We start from the raw sequence: 16,663 nt of genomic DNA, 5'->3' as shown, positions 1-16,663 counted from the left end.
TCACATCTATTTGCATATCAGGCGGGAAGCAGAGGCTCTTTGTTGCTGCTGAGCGCAGCCAAAACCCCTCCCACAAAACACCGCACTGGCGGGAAAAAGCCGGCTACAGCGCTTAACTCACTGACAATGGCAATGTGCGCACACACACACCCTTTGTCTCACACTCTGTACACTGCAGAGAGTACATTGCTCCCAGTGCACAGATACGTCCAATGAAAATAAGCACACAAACACGCATGCTTACACATAACTGAGAATTAGGCTGCTTTGATAGTCCTTTATGAGCCAGCACACCCATTTCCTGCCTAAGAGCAAAGGTGAAAAGTAAGTGGACAGACACACAAAAGAGAGGAAAGATGGACAGCAGTGTGGAGAAGAGTGAGAGAGACACACACACAGACCCAAGAAGTGTGAGGACGGAGACATTTATGAGTCCAGCCAGACACAATACATCAAGTGCAAACAGCTTTATCTAAAAATAAGAGCACCATGCATACAATACGTAACAATAGAAAATGGGCAAGCACTGCCCTGGGAAAAAAAGAAAGGAGTTCACTGGGTTGCTGGAAAAACAGGAAGGCATGTCATGCTCTGCACTGGGGAGGGTAGAAGAAAAAGGAGAAGGAAAAAAAGTACAGAGCAGCCCCCGCATTACATAACCAAGGCAGGAAATATGCAGCAGAGAGCGAGAGAGGACAGACAGAGAGACTATAGGGAGCCATGCATAAGCTGCACCTATGACACTTTCCTTAAAGGCTTTTCACATCTTATCACATCTCCTCCTCTCCCTTTCCTTCTGTCTCTCTTTCGTGTACTGCGACCACTACAGGAACCAGACAGTGTGACACAGAGACGGAGAGAGAGAGAGCTGCATGAACTCAGTGAACCTAGTTCCTCCCTATAGACACACACACACACACACACACACACACACACACACACACACACACACACACACACACACACACACACACACACACACACACACATAAATAAATGATGTCTGCACTTGGCTCTGGATGCATACATCACATTGAAATGTTATAAAACAGCATCTCAGGATTAGGCTGCAACAACACTCATCCCTCACTGAGTAGCTCTGGCCATGTGTGTGCAATTCATAATGCATACAGGTGCAAACACGCAATTATTACACCTATACTGCAGGAGCTACAAACACATGCAGTAGCCACAGAGGTAAGAAGCGACTGCCTTGCATTTTGTTGTGGTACTTGTAATAGAAAACAAGACTAACACATTCGTGCACGCACACACACACACACAGAACAACACAATACGCTTTTATCTTATCGAGTCACACCTTGCAGTGTTGTGTTTCTCACAGGTTTGTGAAACTCCCTTTGTCCTCATCCTTATATGCATGGAAACAGTGTGGCCCCAGCTCGCAAGCAGGGATTCACAAACACACACATACTGATCTTTATTGAGAAAAAAGATGTCAAAGGCTACAAATGTGAGCTCCTAGCATCTTCTCTGCTCGCACACTGAGCGGCTCACCGCCTGATAGTTGACCTTTTGCTGGTTTTAACCGTCTGCGCCTATAGTGTCAACAAAAGAGATACACATTCTCAGACAAGTCCTTCACACGCCACAAAACGAGATTAAAAAGGCTGTGTGGTATCTATTATTTTGCCCCCCCGGCAAAGACTCGGCCTTCTCTGGTATCTCCAAGAATTCTCCGCACAAGCAGAACTGATATTTCTCTTCATTTCAACAGTGACTTTGGCTACCACCTATCTGATTAGATGCTTGCATGTCTGCCTGTGTAGATACGTGCAAGCATTTTTTTTCGTCTCGCCAGAGCCAGATGGCAGAGAATGTTTAGTCAAACGGGATTAGAGATTAGGATTAGGTGGACTTCAAATTACCTAGATGCACAGTCACTGGGTGACACACTACTACAAGCAGAGCTCTGAGAAGCCCACAAAGCTCAAATACAGACGTCCATTGAGCTCAATTAGAGGACAAACTAGAGAAATTAATGAGGAGAATGATTAAAAATAAAGGTCTGACTGGTTAAAAAGACAGTATCACAGTTACTTTACAAGAAATCATCAAAGGAAAGTTTACTCAATTTCTTTTATTAGGAAGTTCCTTGAGAATAGTCACATAGCTATCTCTATGCTATGCTAATTAAACAGCTACTGCCTGGAGCTAATCTTAGCATAAAGACTGAAAACAGGCCGCTTCTATTTATAGGTGAAAAGCACCAACAGAAAGTGCCGCAGGAATGAGCTGGGAAACCAATCTAACTCCAGTTGACCCACTGTTGGTCCTAAGCACTGGGCATTAGGCTAATTAGGTACCTTAGCTAAAAGCTTTTACCTCTAAAAGCTTTTAGCTAATCTTAGCGACCACTCTTAAACCAGTTGGAGAATACTCATTTTTACCTTGTGACTGGAGGTTGGCAGGGGGTCGTGACTAGTCTCAAGGCTTGCGCAAGTGAGGCCTTGATGTTAGCAGTTCATCTACCACCATGTTGGTTTTGTAGAGCTATATTTTGACGTGAGGACCAGTGCTAAATTATCAGCTAATGCTAGCAAACTTGATTAACATCTGCATCCAGAAAGTACTGCAAAACACAGACACCTACTCATAGGGCTGCTCAATTAATTGAATTTTAATCTAAATTATGATCTGGGCTTTCAACGATCATTAAAAATGACTGAGCCGATTATTATCACCTCCCTCGTGCTTTACTCTCGCACTGCTCCTGTAGCAAATCGAGCGCATCTCTCTGCGTTTCGAACACGCGTCACAACAATTAAGAGGACCCGAGGGAAGCTTGGAAAGCTAAGCAGAAGTTATTTGGAGAGGAGAGAGTGACTGTCGTTGGTTGAAAAGAGAGGTTAAAAAAAAAAAACCTTCAGTGGTGTGGAAACATTATGGGTTCGCGGAGTCAGACGTGGATCAAGTAGACATAGTGTGTAAACGTTGCTACGGTGTCGTAGCTGCACCACAGAGCTACACTGCAAAGTTCACTAAACATAGATGTTTACATTTTTCATTTATTTTTTATATTGCAAACATTTGCACTGTTATCAGTATTTGCACATTATTTTATATTATTTTTGACAATCTTTAAAGCCATTATTCAATACATTGTTATTGTTAAATAAATATTGTCAAATAATCGAGATCTCAATTTCAGTGAAAATAATCGTGATTATCATTTTTGCCATAATCGAGCAGCCCTACCTGCTCATTACTGCTAACAGCCTAATGAAGTACAACATTTTCAGTCATCAAATCTGAAGCAGAATCCTTCTGCCTGTAGCGCTGATAAAGCCGGGTTATTTGTCAGATAATTCCAGTAATAATGCTCTAAAAGGCACTAGCAGCAAAAACACGGTTGAGAAGTCCAGTTCAATGACTTCAATGACTCCAATTAGTGGAGAGAGGCCTTGAAGAAACCCAAACATTGTATTTAAAAGTTTCCTAGCCTTGTCTTTCCCTCCTTTAAATTGTCAGCAGCCTCCTTTCAGTGTCTTAACAGTACAGATGGAGTGCACCTTAATCGAAGAGTTTGGTTGGTCTAGAAACTGAAATTAACAGTACCTCAGCGGTAAAAATGCACTTACTGCTTGAAAGAAAAATAGACCAATCAAAATGTTTTCATGGGTATTATTCGAGGTGGCCAATTGCAGGTGCTTATGAACAACTAGCATGGAAACATACTTAGCCTCCACCTTTGGTAAACTGTTTAGAATCTCTTTCTGTTGAGCTGTCAGGCAGGCTAATATCAGCTCTGCTCTGGAGAGTCAGGCTACCAATGCGTGAGGTTGTGTGAAGTCTGGTTTATACCGTTGATTTACAGCCCACGCAGGAGGCAGTATATGGAGCACTAAAGGCCAAGGCCCCAAGGTGAACAGGCCAGACCAATGGACATCTTTAGGCTACCGCATGTACAGTTCCCCTATACTGGGCCTCATGTATGGGGCGGTATGTGCTCAGAGCATTTAAAAATACTGACTGGCTATGGTGAGGACTGGACAGAGAGAGGGAGAAGCAGAAAAGTGCTGAAACTGGGAGAATCATTGTATGGCTCACTAACTGATGCAGCTATGCATGCAAACACATGCACATACATAGGGTAGATTTAGAAGAAGGGTGGCAGCTACAGCTGCAGTACACCACCCCAGCCTGTTTCAAAGCTTTAATCATTCAGTGCGTGCATCGATGACACGTTGCTTCACAGTGTGCACATCGCTAATTAGCCTTGTGACTGTGGATACTGGCATTCCAGTCAAGGTGCTTTATGTCACCGAATTGCGCAAGCTTGGCTCTTAAATGTGAGGTGATTCAGTGGTGCTTGGAGGTGCCAAGCCAGACTCGCTGAGCCACTCAAGATAACTACACACCATGTGTAAAATTACTAAAGAAAATGCGAGGCATTTAACAGCACGTTGGATGCCTGACAGTAACGCTTTTTCCTCATTCAAAGATCCCTCTCGTTGGTTTTTTGTCATTACAGAGATCACCAAGATGAAAAAAGTACTGCAGTGGAAAAAAATAGAGCCATAGCTGATTCGAAATGGACAACAGAAGGAAAGAAAAACAAACCATCCAAACAGAGGAGTGGTTATAAAAACCAGACACGAGCCGTACAGTGACCTTTGCTATCACTGTGACTCCCGTACTGTATGGTAATACCCCAGTAAGCTGGAGGCCTGACCCAGTTTGGAAAGAGAGAGAATGTGGAACACAACTCACGCAGACAGACGCACACTTCCAGCTATTATGCTGCTGGAAATATTTTTAGCCATGTGGATGAGGTCAACTTCTGGGAGCCTGTGAACTAAACTCTGTAATTCCTCAGACTGTAAGACCGCAACTGAAAACTTAAAGACAGAGAGCGTTAACGCAGGAGCAAGGTGAGGAGACGGAAAAGCACCGCCAAAGAAAGCCTCTGGAGCAATGCCAGGTATTGTGGCTTTACAGCGGGGGGAAGACACGCCTCGGGTTGAAAGCGGTACGGCACGCTGCCGGATAAACAAAGACCTGCAATCACCGCTGTGAAAACACACTCCTCTCACAGCCTGACCTGCTGGTGGTTTACACCGTCGTCAGGGCTGAAATGAGCTCGGCTGGGCTCCACTCAGGAGATAAACCACGCCAATCAGGTGACTAGTGAACAAAAGACCAGAAACAACATATTTCATGAGTGTAAAATGAGGTGGCAGCCGGCAAACAAAGGACCAAGCTCAGTGCTGTGTCAGCAGGCCAATGAGAGCTCAATGAGACCAAGGTTAAACTGCTGCTGTCACATCGAGAGACCCCTGAAATCCAATTTTGTGCTTTCTACTTCTCGTTTGAGTGGCATAAAAGCACCGTCACTTGGATAAATACAATTTAGACTTCCTAGGATTATGAAAACAACATAATTGGGATCCAAATGCTTCTTTCCCAAAAGTCCAAACTCGAGCCAAGATGAGAGAAGGAGAGCGTCCGATCACCTAAAGAAGTTATCGTCAGGTAAACCTGGGGAAGGACTCGTTATGTCATCGAGGGTCTCTCACCTGACCACATGGGGTGACGTGTGAGTTGGTTGGCAGTCCATCAGGGTCTCTGCATGGCTGCAGTCTCCTAAAAGACCCGAGTCTGCTGCAGCTTGGCTCTGTCTTCCACAGTGGGTGGAGGCTGGAGGTCCACAGCTGTCTTTACTGTCAATGCTATAGCGTTAAGTCCGTGTCCCCCCGATTTCGCCCCCTAAACGTGTATGTAATTAGTTCTGTTTGTCTGTAACGGTGTAGCATCCACAGTTTTCAAGATATCATCTTCAAGTTTTGCGTGATGGTAGACCCCAAAACCAGCACGAGCTGTTCAGTAAATCAGCAAAAACTTCATATTACCCACAATCTTTTTTATGGATCATTTACCAACTTCACAACAATACACTAGGCCTCAGCAGACAACAGTATCTATGTTGGCTAAGCATTTGACCTTGACCTTCATTGTTAGTGCGCGCTCTGAGTGCTCATTTCATTTGAATTCTCTATAAAGTTTTGGGAAATTCCAAAAAGAGACTTTTTTTTTCCAGTTTAATAAAAATATGTTTAATAATAAAATATTTTACGTCACAAGATTACAGGTTCGGAGCATGAGCTGAGAAAACTTTGGGAGTTTATTTGAAATAAAGGTGACCGGGCCTAATACTAACAATCTGTCCTGAAGCCTGAAATGCTGACAAACTAGAGAGTCCATAGCAGTGGTATATACAGCACAGTCTTAAAAAATAGAAAAATAAACCTCTCTTAAAATTTACATTAGATTTTCAGGCAGTGTTAAAAAATAAATTATGATTTGTTTTTTTTATTCTTTGCCTGCACACGCCATAAATCATGTACTTCATTCACTTCGGTCTGTGTTGCTACTGGAAAGAAAAAGAAAAAAAAATGCTGCAAGAACCTGAAGCTCGAGGGCTTCAGCATCTATGAAGGAGGGATTTTTTGTTGGAATTCAGGAATTAATAAATAAATTCGATCCTATGGAAACCAGGAATTAATCATATAAGTACTGGATGGAGACCTGAGTGAAGATGGATGTGGATCAGAGTCAGTGCAGGCTTTTTAAAGAGTCACTGGTACTTCCTCATGTGTCGTCCCAGAAGAGTCCTGATCACCGCTGCCCGGAGCAACAGTATCACAAGAGTCTTTTAAAAGAGTCTCTGCTGCAGAGTCGGAAGGTGCGCTGGTCCTCTGCGACTGGTCACAGGATGGATCGCACTTCCTCTTCTTCCTCACATGATAGTGATGCTTCTTGGATTTCAGGTGAGCTGCGGGTACAGAGGATAAACGACACGCCTTGGATATATTTAGCAAGACAGACAGAGAAACAGACCAAGTCACCAAGAGGCCAAGTCACAAGACTTGGTGCAACAGGGCCCAGAGGTGATCAGGTGAGCATGTAGAGAAAAGAAATCTGTTTTTGGCACTGGGCATGAATCTCCACAGAATCTTAAGGCAGCGCTAAACAGTCAAATACATAACATGGTACGACTTCTTTAGTACTTCTCAGTTTGCTTGTCCTCGGTGCTTTGATGAACATGTTAGTATCGTTAGCAAACGTCTATATTCACATTCAGCTTCCCCCCCCCCACATGCTTATGCCTCACCTGTCCACTCCAGGTCACCGATGATCACTTTGTCACACAGGTCACACATGTGGTGGCTCCGCTTGTTTCTCTGCTCCGCCCCCTGCGCTCTGACTGGTGCAATAGCTGGCTCCTCATGCTGAGAAGTGGAGCGAAAAAAGTCTGTTTTTTTTTTAAGGTTTTAAATCTGAAAAAAATATTTATGATGTGCTAAAACAAACTTTTAGGGAACAAAAAAGGGAACGGAAGCAGAACATCGGATAGGCAGCAGAGTAAAGCATGATTTATGGTCCCATAAATGTGCCCGATTGTGTGATCCTCCGAGATCTTGTAATGGAGAGACGTATGAGTCTACGGAATGCTGAATGGTTGACAAGTGGCGTTCACTGGGATGGGTGAACCGTGGAAAAACAAGCAGTGTGGTAATGCTAAATATCACAAGCAAACAAGTAACCTAAATTCGGCTAACAGCAAACGTGTTGCAGAAGACAATTTTATACAAACAAAGGCCTTTTTTCCTTTTTCAACCAAAGAACAAACTAGACTTTGACATCGAGGTCACTGAGATTCAAACATTTTTAATAGTTTCATCCGTGATGTCAATTTTAAAATTCTACGTTGCCTCGTTCTCAAATTATATTATTCACAAACTCGGGTGTCCACACCACCCGCCTGGCGGTGTGGCAACAACACGCCATCGTCCTTTGACAACTGAAGGACAAAAAAAGAATTAGGAAATCGCAGAAAGGAAAAATAAAAAGAAGTAAAATTAATAAAAATGGGACAAAAAAAAGCCCAAATAAGGCAAATCCAAGGAAGAAGGGCATATGCTCAAAAGGAGGAATAAATAAGAGCAAACAAGGAGAGGAACACACTAATGGCAAAAGGATGAAAGGAAGGAAATGTAAAACCACAAAGTACGCAATGAAAAGATAAAGAATGATAAAGAGTAGCGAAAGGAACTGAAGTAAAAGAGAAAGATTCCACAGCACCAGATGAAAGCAGCCAACAGGAAGCTGCCACTTTAGACTGCTGAGGCCCCACCTTACTGAGGCTGTCCAGTATCTGCAGTGCAGGGTCCAGCACCGTCTCCTCCCACCGTGACACGTCCGTCACATCCAGGCCATACACTGCAGGGATGTTGTCCCCTGGTCCTGTACACACATACACACAGAAAGGTCAAAAACACACACTTATACATTTGACAAGGACAACGAGGACTTGATTTGATATTGGATTCAGTGTTTCCAACGATTTATTTTTAATAAACAGGTGGAGGGGAAAAAAAGCCTTGACAAAAAAACTTTCAGACCTCTGACAGTGACAGTGCTCATTGTACACAAATAAATAAATAAATATATAAATAAAACAATGAAGCTCCGGAGGGTCTGTCTGCAAACTACAACGGCTGAGACAGGCCAGTTCAAACTGGGTAACGCACAGGAGCGGCGATGTGCTGGAGCCGCACCCTGAAGCTCCATCAACCTGCTGACTCACACTGGCTCGATAATGTCTCCCCCCTCCTTCCTCCCACCCTCGTGTCTTGTGCGCCGTCTCTCTTTCTCTCCCGCCATCAGTCTCGCTTCAGCTTTCACTCACTGTCTCACCCTCAAACTCTTCCACCCCCGTGTTTCTATTTTGCATCAGTCAGCAGTCTCCGGGCCAGGCCTCGGGAACGCAACGGCAGCACCAGACCTTGCCCCGCTCCTGTCTCTGTCTATCCCAGCGCTCGCCTGCATCCAGAGCCGCTGCCCTTCAAGGCGTACCGTGGAAATTTAGATCGGTGCAACTTGCAGAGAGTGACTTCTAACAGATGCAACTTTTTAATGATTAAATAAATGAGCAGGAAAACAGAAAAAAAGAAAAAGAGTCTGAGCTCCATTTTTTGACTCTTTCGTGTCAGTGCACATTACGACACATTGTCACACAAGTTGTCTTCACTTTCTCCTTTTATTGTACTAAAGAGTTTTTCCTCCAGATGGTTAGAAAATACAAACAGACGGGGTTTTAAATGACATTCAAAGCTAGCTAGATGGTTATCTTTTCAAGGAATCAAGGTTACGACTGCGGTCTGAATGCACGAGAGAGGCGCAAACTCTGAGGCTGTACTCAGACACGACGCAGCGAAAAGAAACCAACCTGACTCCAGACGAGACAGCAGCAACCATGACTGAACAAACGTGCAGGTGCAGCAGAACCTTATTTCAAACCTTCTTCATGCTAAAAACTGGAGCCTACATTACCCAGAATACAACTCGACAGCTTACAGCTCGGGGATTTGGTTGTGCTTTTGCGCCTTCATGTTCGGTTCGGTTGGCTGAAAGGGAAAATTTGCGAAAATGCGTCGGAAAGCCGGAGAACATTTTTGTCTATAAGTTGCCAAGCTTACAGAAAAACATGGTGGATGGCGGTAAATGTTAATGAATGGGTCAAATGTACAGTACTGTGCAAAATCCTTCCATTAAAAATAAAAAAATAAAAAAAAATCTGCTTCCAAGGAGCCAGACATTCGTGTAATTGTTTAAAGTGGTTTCGAGGAAATGGTTCTCCAGGCTTTCTGGAGCTCTCTCAACACTTTGGACAATGTTTGCTTTTCACCTCAACCACTGGCAACCTCTGATTTTGCCTCATATACTGCATTACCCTGCATGTTTGCAGGTCACAGTCACTGCAACCGTTTCCCTTTTTTCCATCAAAACACAACAAAACCACATTGCATACTTCTGCATGCAATGCATATAATTTTTACATTGAATGCAATTTAAAAAAAATAAACGTTAGACTGTCGACACCTTAAACACAAAGGAATAATATATAACACATCATCTCTGTAGCCACTCCATTATGTTAGAAAAGGTTAGAAAAACTCATTCTAAATTAGGCAAACTGGACAATCTACAGAACGCGTGAATCTGGGGTTGTTCTGGTTTTCCAACTTTGGTAACTCAAAGTCTGATTAGAATATATGTGTGTTAAGCTCACACTCTCAGGTAAGCGAATCCCATTAACCTATAAAGCGCTGTTTGCCAACTCAATTATGTCTTAATCCTTTCTACACAAAGTCAACTGTGGATTTGAGGGCAGCAGACATCCTATAGACTGAACTCCACTGGGAGCCGTCTGGGCCTCCATTATCACAGAGAGACACAGAGTCCTGACTGTATGACTAACAGTGTTGACTTTGTCAGAGGACTGACTGTGGCGCTGTGTGTGTGTGTGTGGGAACAATGAGTCCCCATACAGCCACACCCGGCAGCTCTACACTTACAATTCACTCTTGGTACAAACTGCAGTTCAACTGCCACTGGGTGAAATTTGCATATTGTAGGCTTAATCTGCAGTCAGCGATTTAAACACGTGACATATTTTACTCTTTCATGCTGAGACCAGCTGTGCTTAAATTAATCTGACACAAGGTTCAAATGCAAAAACAAACAAAAGGCTCCTTAATAGCAGAATCTCACCCTGCACCTGCATCATTTGGCTTCACAGCATGTGTTTTTTCCCCTCCTCTTATCTGTGTGCACCACTTATCCTCAAAACTTTGTCCTCAACTCAGTCGGGCTTGTCTGTGTGTTGTCAAACAGCAGTTACTGTTAATCAAAGCCTCTGATTCTATTTGCATGGTTCCTGCATGTGAGTGTGGAGGTAAGTCTTTTGTGTTGGCGGCACAATACCAGGCAGGTGGCGGCGGCAGCAAGTGTCACCTGGCGTACCTGCACCAGATGCAGAGTTGGCGATCTCGCCTTCAGGTTCTCTAATATTTACTTCACCTCAGCAGTGGGCATTCTGCGCCCTCCTGTTGACACTATCTGTTTCCTTACTTTGTGTTTTTATCTCTCTCAGCACCCTCCTACAATTCCCTTCTGCAGTCGCTAACCTCCCCCCTGGGCAGAGTGGAGCGGTGGTAAATAAAAGGGGAGATACTGTACGGTGGGCTGCCAGATGCTCCACAATGATTCTCGTTTGGGATCTGGTGAAATTTAACCCCGCTAATCCGCAACATCTCGAATGAGAGTTGATAAGAAATGCCGAAGGGACAAAGGGCGGGGTGGTCGGTGTGGGCGCGCGCACGCACACTTGGAGAAAACACAAAGCGTGAGCGCTGCCTTTCGAGTGCACAGGGGAGATGGCCTTGCCAACAATAAGGAGCAGAATCTGTCGCTGGGCAGCTGCCTGCCAGCGCCGGGTGTGTGCGCGCGTGTTGAAACAGTCGTCCACCTGTTGCAACAAGCGGGCGAGAAGTCATTTGCTGTGTTATCCTTGTGTTTGCTGAGTGAGGATGTGCGGCTGTGTGTGCTTTGCTATAAAAGCTCCGCTACCAGCCTCAGCGCGATGTCCCCTGGCCCAGCTGTGCTTCTTTGGCTGCCACCCACACTGGAACACCGCAGCTGCTGCTATTGACTCAACTGCCTCCTTCCCCTTTCCTAAAGTTCCTCTTCCACTTCTCGTCTCACTCAGCTCCGTCGTTTAACTGTTGTTTGTGATCGAATTTCTGAAGCAGGTTGAGTACGGCTGGTTCAAGTTTCCTTTGGGAGGTAGGGATCTGTAAAGAGTGGACTTTATTTCTGGGGATTTTTTGTGGAATGAGGGAATCTAAAGTCTAAGCTCTTTATACATTAAGCTGCATCCTCACACAGGAAGCATTCACAGTGACATGGTAACCTCAGATCACAGAAAGTAGGAGCAGAACATAATCTATTAGTGATGAGAAGTAAGCAGATTTTGAGAAAAACTTTATCTCAGCCTCAAGGTGAGCAGTTGAAACCGCTACCAATGAGAGCGCAGTATACTGGTGATTAATGCAGCTTATTTGCACACTCCTAAAGAGATAAACATTCTCTAAAGAAGTATTAGGTCCCCACATTTCCGGCTACCACAGACTGACTACAATCATATCGATCAATCGGTTACAAATGATCATGAGAAACATGGTGGATCAGCCCAACACTACACGGGAGAACCTTGTTAATGATCTGCAGGCAGTTGGGACCACAGCACCAAAAACACCAAATACTGAGTCGTGTTTTGCTTGGGGTTTTTTTCCACTCAGTGACACGCAAATTAATTTATAACTTTTACGTAATGTGTTTTTTTCCCCAGATTTCTGGTTGATATTCTGGCTGTAACTATCATAAGAATTAAATCCTGCAGCAGGATGAACATGTCATGTAGATTCACAAAGCTGAAACTGATCGTCAAACTACACCGAATCATTCAGGCCGTTCACCAACACTGGACACACCTCAGAGTCCAAGTGCAAAGTACAGTAGTGCGTTTCAAAGAGACGAGAGGAGAAGCGTGGCAAGCAAATCTGTAAATGCAGTTGGATCTTCCTAAAAGTTCTTTGACACATCGCTCAACAGCAAACAGCAGCCTCACACTCCACAGAAATTAAAGTGTGCGAGAGAAGCTGCCGCATTAACCGAAAAGTGCAGCGGAAGTCGCTTTGCTTTAATTAGCTGTGAAGTGTGAAGATAAGCTAAGAGTGCAGGCTAGCAGTTCCTGGACTTTGCATAAACAAGAGATCAACTTCTCGTAAGTGGAAAAAAACAACAAGTGGCACCAACTGTTTATACGGAAGACTTTAGCATCCTTCACCTACTTTTTTTTTTTTTTTTAAATGGGCAAACTATTTTGGGTCAGCATTACTGCTCTCACAGTTCATAGACCAGGAGTGGGGAAGTCCAAGCCTCAAGGGCTGGTTACCTGCAGGTTTTAGATATCACCCTGGGTCAGCACACCTGAATCAAATGATCAGTTCATTACCAGGCCTCTGGAGAACTTCAGGACATGTTGAGGAGGTCATTTAGCCATTTAAACCAGCTGTGTTGGATCAAGGACACATCTAAAACCTGCAGGACACCGGCCCTTGAGGCCTGGAGCTGGACACCCCTGACATAGACAGTGAACTGCCCAGATAGTTTTGAGGCTCAGACAATGGGACTGTGAATACAAATGGACAGAATTCATAAACCATTAAACCCCATAAAGGAGGCAAAATTACAAAAAAACCCCCCCAAAAACCTGGCAATGTCCAAATACTTACAGACACAACTATAAGTCACTCTGTGTTTTTCACAATGGCAGATGTGTTTTGTAATGAATGACTGTCTCTCCTGATTCACATGTACCCTGTGGCATTTGTATGAGCCACTGCGGCGTAGCGGTTGAATCCTCTATGACAAGCCAGTTATATTTGTTCTGAGGAGTAGAGACGAGTCTTTTTCTTATTACACCATCTCTTCCCCACCTCACCTCAGCAAAATAAGATTTTAGATTTCTCGTCAGCGTTTGACGTTTCCGCCTAAACATATCCTGCCCGTCTGCTGAGCGGAGGTCACAGAGAGGTCTCTTTGGCAACAACAACACAGTCTTGTTTTTATCCATGGTATGAGATTGCATTTATTTATTTGTGTGTGTGTGTGTGTGTGTGTGTGTGTGTGTGTGTGTGTGTGTGTGTGTGTGTGTGTGTGTGCGCGCGTGAGAGAGAGAGAGAGAGAGTTCATGAAGGTTTCACACTTGCTAGTGGACAAGGGTGTAAACTCACCCCACACCTGTTGCCTCAGCTGGATCAAATTACTCTCCCTTCTTTAACCAACCCAGCCGTCCATGTGCCATTCCTCTCAGTCGCCCTCCATCCATCCTTTACTCACTCATTTACTCCTGGGACTGAACGACACCTATCCCCCTGTTACTTAATGCTCACGAGGCCTTGGTCAAACTACACCTGCGTAACCTGGTTACAGGTGCTGTTTGCACTTGTATGCCTGCCTTGTGGGAGTTTTACTAAACAGAGGGAGCTGCCTCATCTGCATTAGATTCAGCACCTGATAAAAGGAATATAACCTCAGATTACTATGTAGTTTAAGGGTAATTAAATCAACTAATTAACTCCACCCCCCTCGCCACGCACACACTATAGGTGTACACCCACACACAGCCCCAAATAAAGGCAAGTCAAATTAAGCTTGATTTCTTCTAAGCTGGCTGACCTGGTGCTTAAATCCTCACAGCAACCAGAGCTGAGTCCATCAACAACCACGTATCCTGCTGAGAAGTATTTAAAGCACTGAACGCCCACCAACTCTCGCTCTGACATTTGCTACTAAACGTGAACCGTAAAACTGGGTTAAACTTATGCCTTCGAGGCATGTGATTCAGCCTACATATAAAGTCAGCATTCAGATTATGTTCTAGCTTCTTTAATCTACTTCATTGTTAGCCTGACTGAGGCTCTGTCGTTTTCAATTTGTCTTTCCCTTTGACCCACTAGTTTCTGCATGCCTGGGTTGGTCTGCGCGGACCCCAGCGACCCTGTTGCCCGCGTTTGTGTGGTCGGGGCACATTCCCAGCAGCTCTGTAACGCTTCAAGAGATTAGCCTGCTCAGCTGAGGCCTGCCGGCATCTGTGCGGGCATGTGTGGGACTCGGGCGAAACAGAAAAGGAGGTCAGCAGTCAGAGCAAGACAGAGAGGTCAACGGAGATGATGCAGAACAGAAAGGTGGATGAGAGCAAAACTTTGGTTAGGGGCATCCCCCAACCAGGGGTAGCATTACAGGGCTGTCCTTGGGCAAATCTTTAATTAATCTAATATGTGTGTTTTTACTATTTGAGCAGATGTGACTAACTCAGACCTTCCCCAACTCTCTTGGTTGGCTCCAACAGCCTGTAGATTGATTTATTTTCAAAGGAACTGGGTCAGATTTGACAATAAACGCCCCGCTGCCCTACAAGCCAACAGTATTCTGCTAGTTACTGACACTGAGAATTGACTGGATCCCAATGATACAAAAACTCCAGCTGTAAACAAAAGCTGATGCGCGTTACCTTTGTAATGCTCAAAGTGTGTAAAATCAAGTTAAAACTAAGAGTTATTTTACAATTTAAACAGTCTAAAAACTTCAGCATGTCTTTGAACTGTCACTTGGGAAAGCATCGTGCCAAAAATAGACTTTTTGGCATTTTTGGGCTTTAGAAAAAGAAGAAGTGATGCTCAAAAAGTAGGACATATACAAAACATTATTACAGCGTTTCCACGTGTCAGGAACAGGAGTCAAAGTATCATCAAGAAATTCAAAGTGAGCCACACAGGACAGAACAAGCCTAGGAGAGGCAGGAAGAGAAAGATTTCAAAGAATCTGGAAAGGAAACTAGTGAGAGATATGCCTAAAGACTCCAGAACCAATGCCAAACACAAGTGAATGACTTAATCTAGCTGGGAATTGTAGTCTCAAAAAAGACAGTCACTAGAAGCCAGCACAGGAATGGACTGTGAGGCTACAGAAGAAGAAAAACTTCCCTTCTCAGAAGCGACACCATCAAGCCAGACTGAAATAGCTAAGGCAGCCTGGAGAAAGATTATGCAATACTGGAATATTGCACATCCTTTGGTCAGATGAGACGAAACTAGAACTAGACGCTGCTTATGCTTACAGAAAGAAGGCAATCAACCCAAAGAACACCGCCCCCCTTAGTGAAACACGGTGCTGGAAGTATTATGCAGTGAGGACGCTTCAGTGCGTGTGGAACTGTAAATCTCGCCAAATAATTCTGTCCTGATCTGTAACAATGAAACACTTTACCATCTCTGCACAGACACCGACAAAAACAACGTCAATGGAGTCAACAGCAAGAACAACATGTTTCCAGAACCACACAAACAGAGAAGGTCATCCGGCAACACAGTCCCTCATGACTCAGCTTTTGCAGCAAAGCCACCCTACAAGGCTGGTGCATTGGGTAATTAAATATGAGCTTGTACATTCTTATCTAGTAACACGAAGGCCTTCTTCAAGCCATTTATCTGGTGCCTGTCAAAAAGGCTGTCCTTCAAATTCTTCCTTGTGATAACTTAACTGTGCAGTGTTTTGGTATTCGCAGCAAAAATCCTTCAAATGACTGATGTGTTTCTTCAAATGGAGTTCCTGGTAAATTTGTGTGTATTACCAGAAGAAACACGACGCCAGGGATGGTTTATCTTCACAACAAAGATACTTTCTTAGTATATCCGTTTGTCTAGTCACCCTTAAAATTGAGACCAATATCTTTATACTTTAAAAACTTTAGAAAGTTCTTGTTATCTGCTGTAACTTGTACACTCAACTCTTTGAAACAAAAAGAATAAATAAATAAAGCAAGCAAAAATGCAGTCCTCAGTAAATGCTACAGTAGACTACTGCTGCACATATTTCCAAGGGACTACTTTTTATAGCTACTCTTGGTCTGACTCAAAGAGATGTTTGCCTGATTGACGCTGTTCTTGCTCTGGTTTATATTTCTCTAATCCAGTGAATAAAAACGATCATGGTCCATAAATTTAAAAAAATAAAAAATACCAACAAAGTTCTGATCATAACATCCACAAATTTAACAAAACAAAAGTATTTCCTCTGAGACTTCATTGGATGGGAGGTTGAGGTCTTTGAGGAGAGCTAATCTCCTCTGCAGCCACCTGCATTTTCAGGCCTGATGCAGCAGACAGAGCACAGTCTAAGCAGGGTGTGTGTGTGTGTGTGTGTGTGTGTGTGTGTGTGTGTGTGTGTGTGT

The 16,663-nt window shown here is 43.9% G+C and overlaps 1 protein-coding gene across 2 annotated transcripts in view; it reads right to left on the bottom strand.

The window, feature by feature from the left end:
• Positions 1-6,061: 6,061 nt before the first annotated feature.
• Positions 6,062-16,663, bottom strand: part of trit1 (tRNA isopentenyltransferase 1) — a 50,284-nt gene continuing 39,682 nt past the window's right edge. For both annotated transcript variants that reach the window (XM_005728892.1, XM_005728893.1), the window contains exons 9-11: positions 8,159-8,268; positions 7,136-7,253; positions 6,062-6,796 (exon numbers count right to left, since the gene is read on the bottom strand). In XM_005728892.1, the coding sequence (XP_005728949.1) occupies positions 6,591-6,796; positions 7,136-7,253; positions 8,159-8,268 (434 nt within the window). In that variant the 3' untranslated portion in view covers positions 6,062-6,590. The remainder of the gene's footprint in view (positions 6,797-7,135; positions 7,254-8,158; positions 8,269-16,663) is intronic.

The sequence above is a fragment of the Pundamilia nyererei genome, unplaced genomic scaffold (genome assembly GCF_000239375.1).
Source record: "Pundamilia nyererei isolate P.nyererei 1_Seehausen unplaced genomic scaffold, PunNye1.0 scaffold00030, whole genome shotgun sequence".
NCBI classification, from domain to species: Eukaryota; Metazoa; Chordata; class Actinopteri; order Cichliformes; family Cichlidae; genus Pundamilia; species Pundamilia nyererei.
The sequence above is the reverse complement of the archived record's forward strand: the minus strand, read 5'-3'. Positions and strand labels throughout refer to the sequence as shown.